This window comes from Lichenostomus cassidix, chromosome 9 (assembly GCF_008360975.1).
Source record: "Lichenostomus cassidix isolate B80296 chromosome 9, HeHo_3.0, whole genome shotgun sequence".
In the NCBI taxonomy this organism is placed as follows: Eukaryota; Metazoa; Chordata; class Aves; order Passeriformes; family Meliphagidae; genus Lichenostomus; species Lichenostomus cassidix.
This window is the reverse complement of record NC_139490.1, coordinates 19749792-19768575: the sequence shown is the minus strand read 5'-3', so window position 1 is coordinate 19768575 and position 18784 is coordinate 19749792. Positions and strand designations below refer to the sequence as shown.

The 18784-nt window shown below is 45.4% G+C and overlaps 1 protein-coding gene across 1 annotated transcript; it reads left to right on the top strand.

Moving 5' to 3' along the window:
* The first annotated feature begins 2235 nt into the window (after window positions 1–2235).
* Window positions 2236–16833, top strand: ST6GAL1 (ST6 beta-galactoside alpha-2,6-sialyltransferase 1). The gene is made up of 6 exons (XM_085069738.1): window positions 2236–2363; window positions 3213–3865; window positions 7417–7514; window positions 11959–12060; window positions 13315–13489; window positions 15367–16833. Exons 1-6 carry the CDS (start codon window positions 2263–2265, stop codon window positions 15606–15608), a joined length of 1371 nt encoding a protein of 456 aa, XP_084925864.1. The 5' UTR covers window positions 2236–2262; the 3' UTR covers window positions 15609–16833.
* Window positions 16834–18784: the final 1951 nt, after the last annotated feature.

Below are 18784 nucleotides of genomic sequence, written 5' to 3'. Positions count from 1 at the left end.
TGGAAGCCAGATCCTTTTCTCTTGTAAAGAGATACAGTTGTGGTCAGAGGGAGGTGTCTCAGAGTTCTGTACTAAGCTGACACTGGACAGCTCTATTTTGGTGTTCCTGTCTATTTGGAAAGTGTTGCTCTCTCTGTGTGGTTTACCAGCAGAGGCTCTGACAGCATGCAGCCTGACTCAGCGGTGCTTTCCCCATCATGATGCACATGGCTTTTGCAGTCAGCTGCCTTCATGTGGTCTTTTCTGTTCTCCATGGCACTGGGCAGGCCCCAAATGAGCTGTCCCTGTGTCACCAAATGGGAAAAAAGAAACTTACCTAACACCAGTTGGATGTGAATAAGCAGACACTTCTTTATTCACATGCTGGGAACACGGTGGATAGCTCCTTCAAAAACGTGTTCCACTTAACAAACTAAACTCACCCCTTTTATACACTTTTCCTGCTAAATCATTGTTACGTAAGTTCTTTTACATGCCATGCATAGTATGCCCACTTTTAAATTTAACCTTTACATTGATTGTTTTAGGATAAGAATATTGATGAAGTTATCAACTATTAGAACCAATCACTGGCTATTTCTACTGAGGTCTACTGATTGGAATCCTTAATATTAAGATCAGGAGGGGAAGCATAGTGGCTTTCCAAGCAGCATAACTGGTAAAAACAATGGTGTCCATAGCTTTTTAACTGAAACAGAAGGATCTAGTAACTTCTTGGTGAGGTTTCTGAGGTTACACATTCCAAACACAGAACTCCTGATATTTCTATACCTTATACTTCACAATTTTTTGCTTATAATCATAGCTAACCCTTTTACATTATTTAATTTATTATTTGATGAAAATATTCGTAGTACCTGTGAGGTCCCCAGCTGTAGAGGGGATGGAAGGAGGCAGCAGTGAGAGTCTGGCAGAGACCACAGCAGGAGAGGAACTCTGAACAGTGTGGAGAACCTGGGCTTACTCCTCACAGAACAGAGCACAGGGGTGTCCTGCATCCCCTCCTGGTGCCCCCCTCTCCAGACTGCTGTTCCTCTACTGGCCAGAAGGACTTCAGTGTGCCCTTCTTGCACATTTGTTCTTAAGGAAATGAAAAGTGATAGTCTGTCACGGCAGAGGAAATAACTTAAATTAAAGCTGGAATTACTTGTGTTTCTTGGATCTTTTTCTTATTGTTGTTTAGGAACTGGAGGTGGAGCAATGTTTGCTTTTTCATTGTGGAATGCTCTTTAAAAAAAACAGTTTTGTACCTCAGGAAACTTAAAGTCGTCAGCATTAGGGTGCTTTGATAATTTGCATTTAGTCCTGTAAAGGGTAGCATTTGTAATTTAGCTCATGTGGCATTGTACTGACTCAGACTTCCTGTAAAAGCCAGCTACTTTCTGGATTTCTCAGATAATACTGTCAAATCTCCCTTTCTCTTGCTAAATTTCCTTGGTGGAGCAAAACTGTAAAGTCTAAAACACATTTAGCTATTTTGTGAAGACTTACGGATTAAGATATGTTTTATAAAGCAACTTCCTATGTGTCTTGTTCCCAAATAGCAGGGAGTCTTGTCTGCAAAAGTGCATGAAATACTCAAGACTAGGCAGTAAGATATTTCTTTAGGAAAAGTTAGCTTTTTCTTTCTTTTCCCGTGTTCTTTGTGTTAAGCATCAGCATCAAGTTATTTCCTTCACTGGGTGTGTCCACTGCTCAGGGTGAATCTGGTTGCTCTGGAGGCAGCTTGTGAGCTGGTTCCTGCTCTGAGAGCAGATTTCAGACAAGAAAGGAAGATGCCCATTTCCAGTGGGCTTTTAAGCATTTGAAAGGCTTATGTGGTGTTAATGTGCTGTCCTTCCAGGCCTTGGTAGCAGCTTTTTTGGGACCACAGGGCTTATCTGAGGAAATACTTGCTCATCCTTAGAACTTTGAGGTTTTTCCTTAAAGGGTTTTCTTTCATCCTCTTTTTCTTTTTTTTTTTTCTTTCAGGTGTTTCCAGAATTCTTCAGCACATCACACGACTGCTGTGTTTTGAGATATCCCGCTTAAGCACTGAGAACAAAATCTGCCTACAGCCAAAAATGACTTGAGCTGGAGAGCTGCTGCTTCATCCCCAGGTAGTGTGTTGGTAGCTCAGTAACTTCTCAGCAGCCCAGCCTAGCACTGTTTGCATACAGCATGTTGCTCAGTGAGGAAATTGCTACTTGTGCCTCTCTGGGAATGGCAGTGATCTGCATGTGTTTCTCTCCAGAGGACACCTGGAGTCTCCACACTGTTCCCATGCTTTTGGACACATCCCAGAGCAGCCATGTAGGGAAAGGAGCAGCTGCTGTCCTGTCTTCTGCGGTCCTGTGTGCTGCTTGGGAGGTGTTTATGCATTAGTGTATGTTTTGTACACCAGCTCCCCCTAAATCAGCCTAGTTTGAACTGCCATTTGGGCAGTTCTCCTATTAGATTCCCTCTTTATGACATGATGGGAGCTGGGAGTATCTGCTGGTGTGAGTAGCACAACCAAGAAAGGCAGTGCTGCACAACAGGGTCTGGCTTTGCTTCCTCCAGAGGTAACTTATCTGGAATAATGTTCATCCAAGTGCATTTAGGAGCCCAAACATGCCTCAGACCTTACTGGGACTTAATTGGCTTCCAGCAGCTCTTCAGTGAGGTTTCATGTTGAGAGTGCACTCAGACCACTGCAGACTTGCAGCAGTTCCCTGAAAAGTCACCAAAGTACCAGGCTGGTGAAGCTCCTGGTGCTCATGAAGCCAGAGCTTTTTTTGTTTCCAGTTCCATGCTTTACTATGTGCTTCATTAGTGTGGCCAAGTAAAAATTCACTTCTGGAAATGCATTTGTTGGGATTTGGATATTTACTTTCAAGGATGGGAGATGAAGGAAAGCAAAGTGGAGACTTACCATGCTTGCTGGTATAATACTAGCTATGTTAAGTTTGGCTGTCACTTGTGGAAGGGAATAGAAAAAAGGTTTGAGTGGCAGTGGCCTCAGGTCACCATTACATAGCATGTGATGGCTGATAGCCAGCTCAGGTCTTTGTGTTTGGTGTTTGAAGTGGTGGACTTTGAAATGAGATCTTTAAACAGGCTGAAATTTTAGAATTACCCCTATGTTGTCTCTCTCCCCTCCCGCTGCCCGCACACTGATCTTCATGACTTTACTTTTACCTCTGCCTGCAGCCCTAACTGAGCTGTTTCCTTTTCCTAGGGCCACCTCCCAGTGCCCATCTGGATGCACCGTACACTATGGTTCACATCAATGTGTTGAAAAAGTTCTTGTGTGTTCTTGTGGTGATATTGGTAGCACTGACAGTTTGCCTGTGGAGAGAAACAAGAAGAAGCTACTATGATCCTTTGAAGACCAGGAACGATGATTCACAGGGGCACAGGACTTCAGAGAAATGGCATATGGTCAAATCACAAGGCCTTTTCCATGAAGCAGCCAGTGAACTGGGGCAGATATCCAAAATGTGGCTTAGTACCCACAACAAAGTAAAAGGCATCACCTCTGAGACAGCTGAAAAGTCCAAGAAAACAGCAGCTGTTGTGAGGGTATGGGATAAGGACAGCTCATCCAGAAATCTCATACCCAGGCTGCAGAAGGTCAGGAAAAACTACCTGGCCATGAACAAGTACAATGTGACTTACACCGGGAAGAGGAATGCTAAGCTCAGCCCAGACAAGTTGCTGTGCCAGCTGCGGGACAGGGTCAATGTGACCATGATACAGAGGTCAGATGGTCCTTTTGGTACCTCTGAATGGCAGCAATACCTGCCAGGGAAAAGCCTCAGTGAAACAGTGGGACACCTGGGTCGCTGTGCTGTCGTGTCCTCAGCAGGGTCTCTGAAATCATCTCGCTTAGGACAAGAGATAGGTTGGTATCTTTCTGTTAGCATGAAGTCAAATATTGTTTTATAACTTAGGTTGAATAGAAGTAACTTGCTATCGTGCTCTTACTGATAAATCTCTTGAGGTCAAAAGGTTTTTAAAATAATTTGAAATATTATCCTTAAACTTCTAAAGTCAGTACATATTTCAGCCTAGCTGGAGATGGAAGTAATAGGTAATTCTATTCCAGCTAGTCCTTTCAATTGTCATGATCCCATTGGCATCACTAGAGGGTCACACTAATGCTGGATACTAGAGAGCAATCTTGGTTCCTTGAGTGTATTTTTCTTGAGAGGGCTTGGCGTGGGTTGTGTAATGCTCATTGCACTGTCAGAAAAACTTTCATACAGAAAGACTTTTTCAGAGAAGAAATAAAAGGCTAAAGGGGAGAAAACCCTTCTGGACACAGCCCTGAGCAGTCTGTGTTGAGCAGAGGGCTGGGCACAGTCTTCAGAGGTCCTTTCCAGCCCCAGTGATTCTGTAATTCTTGCTCAAGGCTTTTCAAAAGTGTCACTGCTTCATCCTGAGCCATAAGGCAGTGGCTGAATCTGAGTGGCCCAGAAGACCATGAAAAACTTTACAGGGATTTATCTCTTTGGACAAAGTTTGGTAATGTTTTGCAGTCTCATCAGATCATATTTATCCAAGGTTAATGCATTAATTAATAAATGCTGGAGCTTTGGTCTTATACTGTGGATTATAAAGACGCATGTTTTGATACCAAAGTGTTTTGTGTCTTTACAAAAGCAGCTTGCAGGGGAAACCAGCTCTCCAGTCTTGAACTCAGGATTTTGTACCAGGCAGAAAATTCTGCGGAGCCTGCAGTTCCCTCAGCTTGCTTCATTATTTGTTGTTTGGAGCTCAGTTAAGATTCACACTTTACTGAACTGTAGCTTCACTGAAGGAGAAGTTTTAAAGTCTGGCAGTTTTCTCTCAAGTGGAAATTGTTTGCAGGCTTCAGTGTTTCATAAGTTATCTATTGGATCTGGTGCCTTTGGCCTGCCCTAAGCTGCAAGTAGCCTTCATCTTCTGAAGCGTGTAGATGGATAGATTTTACTGCATCATTCATGGACAACTTTGGCAAACCCTTCAGAATCATAGTCCCTCGTGGGAGACAGCATTCTGGTACGTGATCAGAAGTTCTCCTCCAACCTCCTCTGTGGCCACATGGCAGGCGAGCAGGAGCTAGAGTGAGGTTGAGCAGTTGTAAGGGTGTTAAAATGCTGTGAAAGGTGCAATGAAGAACAGCTTTGCCTCCTGGTACAAATTGCAGGTGGGAGTTGGTTGGTTTGATTGTTTCTGCCTCTTAGGGATGTTTGAAGTGAGATGGCTCAAGACTTGGGAAGCCAGTTCTCACTTTCCCTTCAAGTACCTGTCTCAGATTGTGTGGGTGCCTCTTGGAGTTCACAGCTAAAGGTTTGCACAGAAGTGACCTTCTGTTGAACAGCCTCCCCAGCACAGCTGGCTTGTGCCCAGGGGTGTCTGTGTTAGGCTCCAGCACTACTGATAGCAGTGCTTGTTCCTCTGGAAGGAGACGCTCACAGGAGTGGGAGGTGATGTTCTGGAGTGTTGGAATGCAGTTCATGCAGCGTCGGATTGGGTATGGGAGCAGCCAAGTGCAATGGGCTGTGCTTTGGCTCCAGCACAGCTGAACAGATGTCAGACAGGCAAAGCCCTTTCATTGTTCCTACAGTGTTCTCTGAGCCTGTCCCCACACTGAAGTACTGGTTTGTTCCAGATCACAAAGGATGGATGCTGGGGAGGTAACTGTGTAATGTTCCCGAGGCAAATGCCATTAACCCCTGCTGATGTCCCTGCCTTGTGTTCCTCCTGCCTGGGTCACAGACTTTGACCTTTCTGCTCAAGCAATTAACTCTAATGGTGCTTCTGCAGAGTTTGGGCACTGGGTGAATAATATGGATTTAAGGAACATTCAGTGTATTTCTGTATGTTTTTTCCCACTTTTGGCCTGATATATTTCCATGTAGGAAATTCTGTGGTTTTGTTGGAGGAAGTTGTCAAAAAGCTACTAAATCTTACAGGCTTAAAATGAAGCATTTGCATAGATGAGCACAACGGATTGCTGAGTTAGTATTCCAGGAAATATTTGTTCTGTGTAATCATGTTAAGATATCAAATGACCGATTAGTCAAAGTAAGGAAGGTTGGCAGAGCAGAACAGGGTTGTAAACAACTACCTTTTACTGGGCTCTTGGTATTACTGAAGGTTATAAATTGCCACTGAAAAATCTGATGTGAAAGATACTGAGTGCAGCACAACCACTTGGAGACAGAGAGCCAGCTACTCTGCTTGAGCAGTCACTTAACACCCTTTTAAAGTGCAGACTTAGGGCATATTAATGCTTGGTGTCTGGCTGAAGTTATATATGGGGGAAATTATAACCCAGTATTGCATTGGTGCAAGGTAGGATGTGGAGCTAAGGGTCAGTAGTGGTAGCTGCAGAGCCACTTCTCAGCATGGAGACACTTTTCTCCAGACACATCACCTTTCTTGGTTATGAATGTTGCTTTGGGAGGGGTCTTAAGAAGACTCACTTGTCTAGGAAAATAAAATAGCTGAGAAATCAGTTTTTGCTGCCAGTGATTACTGATCCTCCAGCATTGCTTGCGAGAACACCCCTATTTTCAAAAAAATTATCTCAAAAAGACCCAGTTCTGGATCAGGCAGGTCCTTCTGCCCTGGAATTTGGCAATTCCCACAGACCCTGACAGCAGGTGTTGTGAGTTGCAGTTGTGTGGCCTCAGTGTGAATGCAGGAAAGATGGTCCTGCTTCTCTAACTTAGCCCCTCTGAGACGTGGAAGGTTTCTTATCCAAATCCAGCCATGAGACAGGGAGAAGCCAGGGTGACAAGCACAAATGCCCTGTGTGTCACAGCAGCAGCCTGGCTCCAGGATGTTCTGGTGGCTTGGCTGGCTGTGCCAAGGCAGAGGAGGGTGCTGGAGGCGTGCTGTGCTATCTACAGAGATGATGCCAGCGGAGGAAAATGCAGTGAATCCCAAGGCATGTAAGAAGCTGTGTCCGTTGAAGGCAGAGCAGAGGTTTTATTTCTGTAATGTGGGAGGCATGCTGGCAGGCTGAGGTCAGCTTGGCTCTGCACTGTGGTGTGTGTACATGTTTCTCAGGCTGCTCAGCCTCCAGCCTGCAAGAGAGGACGCTGGCTCGCTATTACTTCCTAGTTTCTTAGTTTCCTGCCAGCCATGTGGTAAATTAATTGGGTATTGGTCTATCTCCTGGTAAAGTGTTTGGAAGGAGGAAGAGGGAGAGCAAATGCTAGGGTTGTGCTCTCAACCTGACAGTGGGTTGTAGTTTTAAAGAGTAGATTTTAAAAAGTGTGTTTATCATGAAGTTTGAGCCACAGCTTCCTCCAAAGAACCTGACTTCTACTTCTAGTTGTTAGGTTGAAAGCCAGGGATTAGCTAGACTGTATTAGAAGTGCAGGTGAATAATTTAACTTATCTCCTGTACCACTCAAACCCAGTTGTTGGCTCACAGGTTTTCCTCTGTTTGGCTTTCAGACAGCCATGATGCCGTCTTGCGGTTCAATGGGGCTCCTGTCAGGGGCTTTCAAGATGATGTGGGGCAAAAGACAACAATTCGTCTTGTGAATTCCCAGGTAGGTCTGAGGAATGTGTGCCAAATAGGCCAAGCATGGTAGAGCTGTGTAGCTGCACTGTCTGGGAGCTGGGCAGCAGGTTGAAAGAGCAGCACCCATGGGCCTCCTGGGCTCATTTACTGCCTGAAGATCTTTCAAATGAAGCTGGGGAGGACAGGGCTGTCCCTCTGATATCTCCTATCCCTAGCAGGTAGCTGTAGGATGGGGTTGTCTCTCCTTGGAACAGGGGACAGTTGGTAAATCTGGGGTGACTGGGGTGACATCAGGAGGCTGCGAAGCAGACTCTTCAGGGTTAGGAGCACATCTAACATTAGGAGAGTTAGTCTGCCACCAGTTCAGCAGCAGAGTGAGACCCTTGCTGTTGTAGGTACTTCTCAGAGTGTTTGCACCCTTCTTCCATAGAGCTGTTACCCTTCATGTTTGCCTGTTTTGGGGGGAGAAATTTTTAAATGTAGACATGCTACTGTGATCTCCTCTTTTCTCTGCATGTGAAGGTGAGGGAATGGAGGAGGACAGTAAAACATTGAACAGGCCAGGAGTCACTGGGATAAAGATCTAGTGCAGCATTGCAGCACTGAGTACAAGCACCTCCTCACCCCACAAGGGCAGGAGAAGGAGGTTGTAGGCACATGAAGGCTGAGGAACTGGGTGAGGGAGAAATCAGTGGCTGAAGTGTAGCTTTTGCAGTCCCAAACCAAAAAAGGCAGTTTCTTTTCCTTACCCCAAAGCTAAGATTTGTAGGCCTGAAGTTTTGTGTTCTGCCCCCGTGTGAGGAGTCCATAGATGCTGCTGTCTAATGAGGTTTGAAGTTTCTCAAAATAGCAACAGGAACTCGACCATCATCTTCAACAGCAAGGAGACATGGAGCTAACGTGTAACCAGTATGCCTAGTTCATTTTGTGTGTGTCTTTTGAAGGATATTCTTGCTTCTTGTGTGAATGCTGTTGCTACCTCCTCCTGCTCTTGGGTCTCTCTTCTCCACTTGCTGCCATGCTCTGTTGCTTGCTGCATCTCAACTCCCCTGCATTAAACCCCCAGTCAAATGGGGCGTAGTTTGTCCTTTCTGAACCAGTCTGGTTTGAGCAGACAGATCTGGCTGCTGATATCTTTCTTTTTTATCTTTCCTGTCTCTGTGTATTTTTATGATGTCAGATAGGTGTTATCACTTAAGCAAACTTTCTCTGGAGGATGTGGTCATTGCCGAGCATACAGTGATATAAAGAGAAAATACGTACATGACCTATATGCTATCAGTGTTATCTGCACAGGGACAAGGGTACAGCTCTAATATGTGGTTGTACAGCTGTAATACAACTTTCCATGTGGATTCTCTTACTTGGGACCAAGTGTAGTTACAGCCATGTCATTATAGTGCTTCTGTTCTCCATGCAGATCAGCCTGCAGTCATAGGTGATGTTCCCTCTGAATGGAGACTCCACCTTAGAAAACTTCAATTACAGGGAGAACAATATTGCTGCAGTTTGCAGAGGCTAAAGTTTACTCAAAAGGCAGCATTGATCTGGCTGCTGACCAGGGCAAAAGATGCTTTCCATGTGAGTAGTGCAGGAGTCTCTTGTCTAGGGTTTCTGAACTGAGCGGCTCTGACTGCAGTGCCTGTTATCTTCAGAGACCATTGGATTGGAAACCTGGGTTTCTTAAATGTTTTTATTTTCACTTTGAGTGGTTCAGTGCTGTTCTAGCCTTGGTGACATCATTTAAACCTTCTTGTTAGTGGGGTGGCCTGATCACATTCTGTTTTCAGCACACTGCAGGAGCTGTGCCTTGCTTTTCCCAGAGCTCTTACAGGCATCAAGTACTGGCTGAATAAGCTGTAATTTGTTCTTGTTCTGGAGCTGGCTTTTTGTACGTCATAGCTGAGAAAAGGAATGGGATTGGGGCTTGGCTGCCCTTATTTTGGCTCTCACTGCTTATCAATCCTCAGTCCATTGCCAAAGGGAAGGAAGAGGGATCTTCTGAATCTGATCTGTCAAAGCTAGTCTGTACTGAGTAATATCCCTTTGGCACATATGGCCAGTGGCCCTAAGTTTATTAATAATTATTTTGAGATACTTTTCTCTAATTTTCTGGCCAGTTTCTGGGACATGTATGGGGATGGATGGTTTTAAAAGTAGAGTGGGGTATCTTGCACATCTGTGTGCATAGAGAAAGATTAATGGAGTGGTACTGACAGAAAGGCAAGAAATTTGGGATCTCCAGATGAGGATATGCTTTTAGGTCCACAAGCTTGGAAGTTATTCTGAATAAAGACTTATTTAATGTTGCCTCGCTTATTTTCTCAGGCCTTCACTAGTTTATCAGTAATGCTGCCTTTAATGGCATGTTTTCTGCAGTCTTACATGAAGCATTGATTGGCCCTCAAGAAGCAGTCACATCTTGCAAAAATAAGGGCTGAAGTATGTGCAAGGGGAGTGCCAATGTCATTGTGGAGGACACAGCTCCTTTTTGCAGAGCTGACCAATGACCAGAGGACCTTGTTCCTCCCAGCCCTTGTTTCCAGTTCTTCTGGGCTGGCTTCTTGCTGTCATGGAGAGCACTTTCTGCTTTGGCTGCCTTTGCTGTTATTGGCGCTAACAATCTGCAGGAAGGAAGAGAAACGAGATAGCACATCAGTGGAATGGAGGAAGACTGTGATGGGAAAGGAGAACATGTTTAGATTACAGGACATTGACTGTTGGTAGCTAGTAAGAAGGAAATCATTGTGATATGGCCAATAAATGTACTTAGAGGATAGGGGCTGTATTAACAAGATGCTTGTTACATGGTGAACTGGTTAAAGAAGAAACCAGGAAACCAATAGATCAGTTAACTAATTAGGATCAAAAATCTGGCCAAGACCAGTAAGTCATGTAGCAATTTAAATGAATTTTTCTACTTAGAAAGAATCAGTTGCTATAAATAACAACTGGACACTAAAGGTAAATGGGGAGCTGGATTCCTCCAGCAAACAGGTTAAATGATAGCTAGCAAGTAGTACCAAGAGCCACCCCTGGTGTGTGGAAGGACACAGCAAACAACTTGCGGCTGTGGAGGTGCTCCCCACCTGGTTTCTTATCCCTTTGCTTTGTGCCTGTCACAGCTCTCTTGGGGTTTGTGTGCTTCTGCCAACTCACATGGCTTTAGAAACAAAGAAATGAAAATGAAGTGCCCGTGTTCCTTGCCATATCTCTGTCCCTTTGCTGTGCTCCATCCCACGTGTACCCAGCTGAGGGGGTGGCTGGTGCCAGCTGCTGTGCCCCTCTTTGCCTCTGGTGTCCACAGGCTGCAGCAGATGTTCACACCTGCAGTGTTGCACACTCCAGCTAACAAGTGGCCTAGATATTTTAGCTGCTGTAAGGAAATGAAACCAGGCAGCACACGTGATCATGGCCAAGGCCTAATCTCATAGAGTTAAGAACAGATGTGAGGAAACTCTTTTTGCTTTTGGAATAATTCCCATCTGGGCTGGTCGCAGTGTCCTTGTACTCTGGTTATGGGGACAGCCATGCAGGCAGCTGGCTGCTGAGGCAGCCAGGATGCTCAAAGACTAATTGGCTAGCTCATAATTAGATTTGTGGAGAAAATAAGGACAAATGGAAGCTGATTTTTATGATTATGATTTATGATTACAATGTTTACAAGCTGTGCCTCTACAGGTTATGGCATTGGGTGGGGAGGACAGGAGATTAGTTGTTTGATTCTGATTGTTTTCTTTCTGCTGCAGACCTGAGTTACCCTAGGGTGTCCCAGGCAGTGGTGGTTGTGTCCAGAGTATAGAGAGAACAACTCTGGAGCTTTCCTTCTCATTGCTGCTCTCAGGAGATGAAACCTCCCTTGCCTGAGTTGCCCCCTCCCTGCTCTATAGAGGCGATGGGGGACTTGGCATGAGGCAGCACTGGCTGGGAGTGCTGTAGTCTCTCACCTCTTGCACTGATGGTCTCACAGCAGGCTGAGCACTGGCTGCCAGAGTTCCTGTTGCTCAGGAGAAGCCACTCACCTGCAGGCCTTTTTCTTGGGTTAAATGAAGGTTCTTAATAAAGCCGGCGGTGTGCTTGCATTAGGCTCTTCCTGGACTGTCCTGGTGACCAGTGACAGCAACTGGTGTTCCCTCCTGCCTCTGGTAGCTGTAGCAATGGGATCCCTCACACAGCCTGGGTCGCTCTGGGGGTCCTGTCCTTAGTGTGTTATAGCAGATGGGTAGAAAACCTTGTAAAGCATAATGGCAGTTTTTCTTGTGACTGTTCTCCAAGTCCTTTGCTGCTGGATAGGACTGGTGTGGGTGTTTTAAGGGCATTGCTGGGGCTGTGCCCTTGCTGCACACAGAGGGCCATGCTCAGAAAGCAGCAGTGGGGTGGCTCTGGCTGCTTTCAGGTGTGTTTTATTGCTTGGCTGCCCTCTCATTCTGACAGCATACTGCATATCATTGTATTTGTTGTTGTTACTCAAGCTTGTCACTGTTGAAGAGCAGCAGTTCCTGAGGGAACCACTATATAACACTGGAATCTTAATTGTCTGGGATCCAGCACCATATCATGCAGAAATTCATGAGGTAAGGCTGAGTTTTTTAAAATAAAATCAGATTCACATGCTTTGAACTGCTTCTGTTAAACCACTTCCTCCTAATGTGGGAAATCACTCATTTTTAAGGCCATTCTTGTTTACCTTTTTTTTATTAGGGACATCTGTGTGTACTTCTAGGAGTATCCCATGCATGAGTGTTCCTAAGAAAACACTTGCCTGTTCCTGATTGCTGTGAAGGGCCTCAGGCCAAGTATAATGGCTCACCACCTTTACTTTCCCATGGGCTGATGCCCCAGGGAGGAGGTCACTGCTGGCTGCAGAAGTTGTCTCATTAGAGGATGATTTCCTCTCTCTGACAGTTAATCCAAAATTTGCTGACAGCTGATGCTTGGATATTTCAAGCAGAAGTCAGCCATGGGATATACTTGATGCATCATGAATGGGTTGGGAAACCCTCTGAAGATCTGTGTCAGCTTTCACGTGTGGGTGTGCAATCCCTCTAGCATTCACTTTTGATTTTGAGTACAAAAGAATGTTGTTTGATATGTGATGAGCTTTGGAGGCTTACGGTGAAAGCAGGTAGGAGTGAATAGTCCATTCTTTGCTTTTATTTTAAGCTCTGGCTGTAACTGAGAGGTCTTTGCTTTCCTTTCTCTGGCGTGCATTTCCTATTTTCTCACTGATGTTTGTTTCTGTGCCTGGTCCCACGACTCCAGTAGGCGTAAGGGGCTATGTACAGCATGTTTAAGAGTCAGTAAAACCAGGATGGAATATTTATAGCGTAGGAAAAAAAAATCTCAAAATGACTTTCAGAAAACATAAACCATTCCTAAGTGTTTTATTTCTAAGTGTTTTTACTGAAAGAGAAAATTTTGGGATGCAAATCAGCTCAGCTTGATTTAGGAGGCTGAGCTTGGAACACTTGCCTGCAGAATAGGATGCTTTGTATTGCAATGTGGAGAAGGATCAGATCTGTCACATTGAAGGCACAGTTCTCGACATTGTCTGCTGTTGGGGAGTGCAGAATGAAATTACAAAAGATGCTGATCTCTTTCAATGGTCCTTCACTGAGATTTGGGATTTCCCTGCTCTGTTTACTGAGTCAGCTCACCGCAGTGACCCAAGGGGACAGTGAGGGTGTGTAGGTGAGTGTGACAGTGAGTGAGGATGTGTAGCAGGGTCTTTTTCCCAGCAGCAGCAGGTTCACTCATCCTTGTTTCCTGTTGCCCACAGTAAAGTGGGCCAGAAATAAAGAATCTGACCTCTTGTTTCTGTTTTGCAGTGGTACAGAAAACCAGATTACAACTTTTTTGAAAGCTATAAGGCATATCGTAGAACACATCCAGAGCAGCCCTTCTATATCCTGAATCCCAAAATGCAGTGGCAGCTCTGGGATATTCTGCAGGAGAATTCCCTGGAGCACATTCAGCCTAATCCACCATCATCAGGAATGCTTGGTAAGATAATTGCCCTCTAAACTTCTGGTTCAGTTTGCCGGCAGGAACTCTCCAGGATGCCTTTTTTCAAAGACAGCTACAAATTTATGGTGCTTATCAGCGTTGTTTTTACAGTGTTTGTCTCATGCCAAAATTTAAGCTTCCTGTCTTCAGAGTAGCAGCTCAGTTGTATTAAAGTAAGTGGTTTGCAGCACCCCTCTGAAACAGCAGTAACAAACATGGCACAGTTCCAGGTGAAAACAAGAGAACAGACTGCAACACTGGGATGGTCTCTAGGATTTGTAGCTGCTAGTGCCAGAGCAGTTCCCACAGGGTGCAGGAGGAAGGATGTGTCTCCTGCGGGCTCAGATCTGGTCAGGCAAATAAATCTGATTGCTGCAGATGAATTCTAAGGGCTTGCCTGTTTATCTTTTCCATATATTATTTATACATAAATATGTGTGTGTGTATCTATGATTTACTGGGGGTCTGTGGAGGGTCAGACTGAACAGTTGCCCTGAAAAGGTCAGTGATGTGCCCCCTTACTCAGCATGCCAGCATCTTGCTTGTCAGCAGGCTAAATTCAGCCTCTCAGCAAAGGAAACTCATTTTATAGTCTGCTGTTGCAAAAGTTTTCTTACTTAGTGCAGAGCAGATCTCATGACCAGCTGAATAAAAAGGAGTGAACCTCTGGGGAAGCTGCCATGTATTTGAAATCGCAGCATGGATGTATAGTCTTGTTTGCCATGGAATGTCCAACTGCTGTGCTTCCGCCCTTTGTCTGCTCCCATCTCCGTTCCATCACTGCTGGGCCAGAGGCACTTTGTCTCTGTGTAAACACAGTCACTTCATGGTTTTGCCAGGCCCAGCACCTATTAAATCATTGCTTGGATATGTGTAGAGCAGCTGTGCAACAGCATAATCAATGACTTCAGCAGCAGAATTGTTAACTGGAGTTACTGGCTGGAAGACAGACACGTCAGACAGCAGTTCCTCTGGGGCTTAACTTTGGGCCAATTTACCTTGCTTTTTGCTTTGTAAAACAAGTCACCTTGCCAAATTCAAGGGCATAGATGAGTTCCAGTTTCCAACTCTTGTGTTCCCTGGAAGGCCTGAGTTGTGATTGAAAATTTTCTTTTGAAAAGGTGGATGGAACATGTTTAAAATACACTTTAGGTTTTTCTAATGTCTTGCAGTTCTTCAGATTGTGCATGGTCTCCGATGAATTTTCTGTGATGTTACACATTGTTTCAGTTTCTCTGGTATATTCTTGCTATTTCTTGCACTTAGAAGGAAAGTAGCCAGTAACTATGGCTTCCACCTGATCTGGCCAGAAAGCTGGCAGGCTGTGCCCACCGCCGGTGTGATGTCCTCGAGTGCCTGTCAGAAGACACAGGAGGGCAGCACTGCTCTGCTCCGGGGAGCCTGAAGAGCAGAGGCTGCTTGGTCTCCCTGAGCATTTCCCAGCACAGTCCCTTTCACATTCCCTGCACTCACAAGAGGAGTGAGTGGGACAAATGCAAAGGTCTCATCTCTGCTTATCCAGGCAGGTTTGAGATGGGCTGTTCAGATCAGCTAGTTGCAGTGCATGCTTGGCAGACACCCAAGTTTCTATGAAATTCACAGATAATGGTAGCACTCTTAAAAATTCTCCTTTTGGCATGGCTGTCACTGTAAATGATCTGCTGAAATCACGTTGATCATACACTTTGCAAGGGAGGGCTTCAGAAAAGAACCCTGTCTGGCCAGCCTTATTTTCTCCCCCTGGGCTCTGAACATTTTTAAAGGAAACCCTTCCCCTTGGAGCTTCCTGCTCCTTGCAGACTGCCTGTCCCTGTGGAATGTTTAATCCTGTCTCTGGTGTGATGTGGGCGTGTCTGCTCTCTGTCCCTCCCTAGGCATCGTGCTCATGATGACGCTCTGTGACCAAGTGGATGTGTACGAATTTCTCCCTTCCAAGCGGCAGACAGACATTTGCCACTATTACCAGAAGTTTCACGACCATGCCTGCACCATGGGAGCTTACCACCCACTGCTGTTTGAGAAGAACTTGGTGAAGCACTTGAACCAGGGCACAGATGAGGACATCTACACCCATGGGAAAGTCACCCTGCCTGGCTTCCGAAAAGTGCATTGCTAATGGATTGGTTTTACTGTGTTTAGTTTTCCTTGACTTTCAAAGCACTTTTTAAATTGGGGTTGTCAGATTTGTTAGGTCTAAGCACTGGTGTGTTTTGACAGCTCTTCCATGTAGCAAGGCTTGCTCTTAGGACTTTGTTGACCAACTCTCTGAGCTGTAAGGCTCACTGTGGTACAGCCACACCATACCTGCATGAGTCACTGCAATAAATGGACTCCAGTGGAGCCAGGCTCATGCAGCACATGGATACCTCTGTCTTCATCTCAGCCGATGACTGTGTAGGGGAGGCACAGGAGAGGCTTTCTGAGCAGAGATTGCACAAGTCAGGATCACACGATGAACGTGGTTCGGTTTGCTTCAAAGGGGTTGTGACAGCCAAAAACCTAGTCCTTTGGGAAACATGAAAAGTAATTTAAAAGTTGTTCCCATAGTCAGGAGCTCTTCAGAGTAGGACTGATTTACGGAAGTGCTGTCAGGCTGTGTACTGATAAGCTAAACTTCTAGTCCAAAAATCTGATTTTATAAACAGTCTGTGAACTTCCTTCCAAATTGTAAGACTTCTGAAACCACTCAGGTGATTTTTTTGGCAAAGGAAGAGGGAGGCAATTCACAATTCAGTGAATCTTGCAAGACTTTATAATCTCTTTACTTTTTTTTTTTTAATAATTTAAAATAAATTTTAGTGATCATTTGCTTCTCCAGTACAGTGCTGGGCTTGGTACAGAAGAACCCTTACATCAGAAATGTTTTGGGAAGATGCTCCAAGGCACAAATGGGAGAACTCACTGGAAGGCGGTGCCTTTTTCCAGCTCTCTGCTGCTCTACCTTAGCAATTGTTAGTAAATTACTTGCTGTGCCCTGTAACACAAACACCACAGAATTGCTGCTAGATGAGTTCCAGCTCTCTGCAACCTTACAGAGAGGGGATCTCTCGACTGCTGTGTGTTTTTTCTGAATAGGTGGCGAGCAGATTTGCCACTTCCATGCTTGATAAGTGGTGGGAAGGGAGAGTGTGCTCTGCTTCTGATGCTGAAGCACAGGCAGAATTGAGAAGGGCAGCTTCTTCCTGCTCCAGGGGCTCCTGTGGCAGTATGGTGGAAGTGGTAGCTCTGCAATCTCTGTATGTTGGTGAGAACACCTTCCCTGTCTTCCGTACTGGTGTGTTTCATCAAGTCTGTAAAGAGAGCTTTTTCTTCTCCTGTTTTGAATAAATCCTGTGAAGTCATTGGCCTGTTTTTGCCTTGGTGAATGCCAAATGTCTTGTCTCCATGGCCCTGGGGACTAGGACCAACCTTGCACCACTGCAGGCACAGCTGCTCCCTGCACCTCCAGCTTGGGGCCTGCCTGTCTGCACACCCATCTCTTGGGATGGATTGGATCTGTTCAGTCTTTATAAATTACATACAGGTGAAGAGATCTAGGTCCTTGCACTACCGCTCAGGAGCACCACACTCCACTAGGACAGGAATGCAGTGAAGGCAGCTGTGTGTTGGAAAGCATTCCTTTTCACTGCCAGGGGAGGAGAGAGCTTACGGAGGAAAAGCCATCAGGAGTTGCTTGGGAGAGCACAGTAATCCTCTCTCCATCTCCACTCTTGGGTTTTGACAGTCCTACCTATGTTCTTTGGATCAAGGAGGTATCTGCCACAACAATTTGCCACCTTCTATGTGTTTAGTTGAGATTTGAAAAGCTTCTGGCCTTTTTCCTAGGCTGTTTCATCTGTTACTTCTCACAGCATTATTATCCACTAACTCCCCCACTGTGGACACCAGCCCAGCCACCCTCCTTGCCTGGAGCTGTGCAATGGATGGATGGTACATGGCTAGGGGGAGCAAGCACAGTCGCCTGATGCTCACCTGGAGTCCCAAACCTGCTCTCCTACAGGCTCCTGCAAGAAGACAAAATGTCAGATTCCCCAGATCTCTCAGAACCCTTGGTTACTTAGGGGCATTAGTCTTGCACTGGGCGTGGAATTTCAAATGTTATTCTAACTGTTTTAGCTACATCCAATACGTGATTCATTTACAGTCTAAACAGAGTTTTACAGGAATTATGACAGAGCTTAAACTAGGCCAATGTTAACCATCTTTTTTTTTTTTTTACTTTGGCTAGATCCAAATCTAATAGAAATTGCAAGTGATGACAAATCTGGTATTTAGAAGAGCCGGGTGTAAGATAGTGGGCAGTAATAACTAGACTGTAACAAAAGCCTCATCCCTCCTGCAGTCACTACCCTTTCCAGAGCTTTCTGTCCATGAAAAAAGTGGGAAAGGGGCAACACTGCCCTTTCCAAGTAGCCACCGAAGGAGTAAGTACTGGGAAGGATGCTCTGTAATTATATGGAAAGGCTGGAAAATACTTTCACCAGGAACCTCTTTTTTCCCCTTTTTGCCTTTGCATTTTTAGAGAGCCATGGACATGGGTGGGAAGAGTTTATCTGGTCAGACCAGAGCCCAGAGGAGGTAAGTGCCACTGTCAGGAATTAATGGTTGAACAAGGAAATATTTATGTGATGTAAAAGCAATGGTAGTATGTTACTGGCAGAGCAACTCTGGACTTAATTTTCTTTAAAGATTTTTCATTGTCTGGGCTGACAAAGCTGCCTGTGAATTTTTATGATTTTCTTTAGTGAAAGCAAAGAGGGAGAAGTCCCAGAAAGTCAAACTGTATGCACCTGAGTCAACACACCCATGCTAGCTGCCCTGAGAAGAATGGAATGGGTGAGTGGAAACTACATCTGAAGGGCACACCAGAGTATCAACAGCGATGGTTAAAGAGATACATGCTGGCACTCCCTGAAGGGAAACACAAGCTGCCCCAGCCTTTGTTTTCTGTGCACACAGCCAGCTGAAGGTGTGGGTGCAGGCAGGATGGCTCATCCTCCTCTGCTGTGGGAAGTCTGACGCTCTTGCCCGGAGCTGTAGGTGCTTGATTTCACTTGTGAATTGGATCAGCCTGGCAGGGAAACTTCAGCACTTGCGTCAGGTGATGACACAAGGCACGGTATGGGAGCATCAGGCTTCATTTTGAGCAGATAATTCGTGTGCATGGCTATACATACCTTAGTTCCTATCCCTGTGCATTTATAGGAGAGGTGAAAGTCAGAGTTTGTGGGGCTGTGGATGTGTTCCCTGGTGTCCTGAGCAGGTAGCTGCCTGCAGCCACTGTGTTCAGCA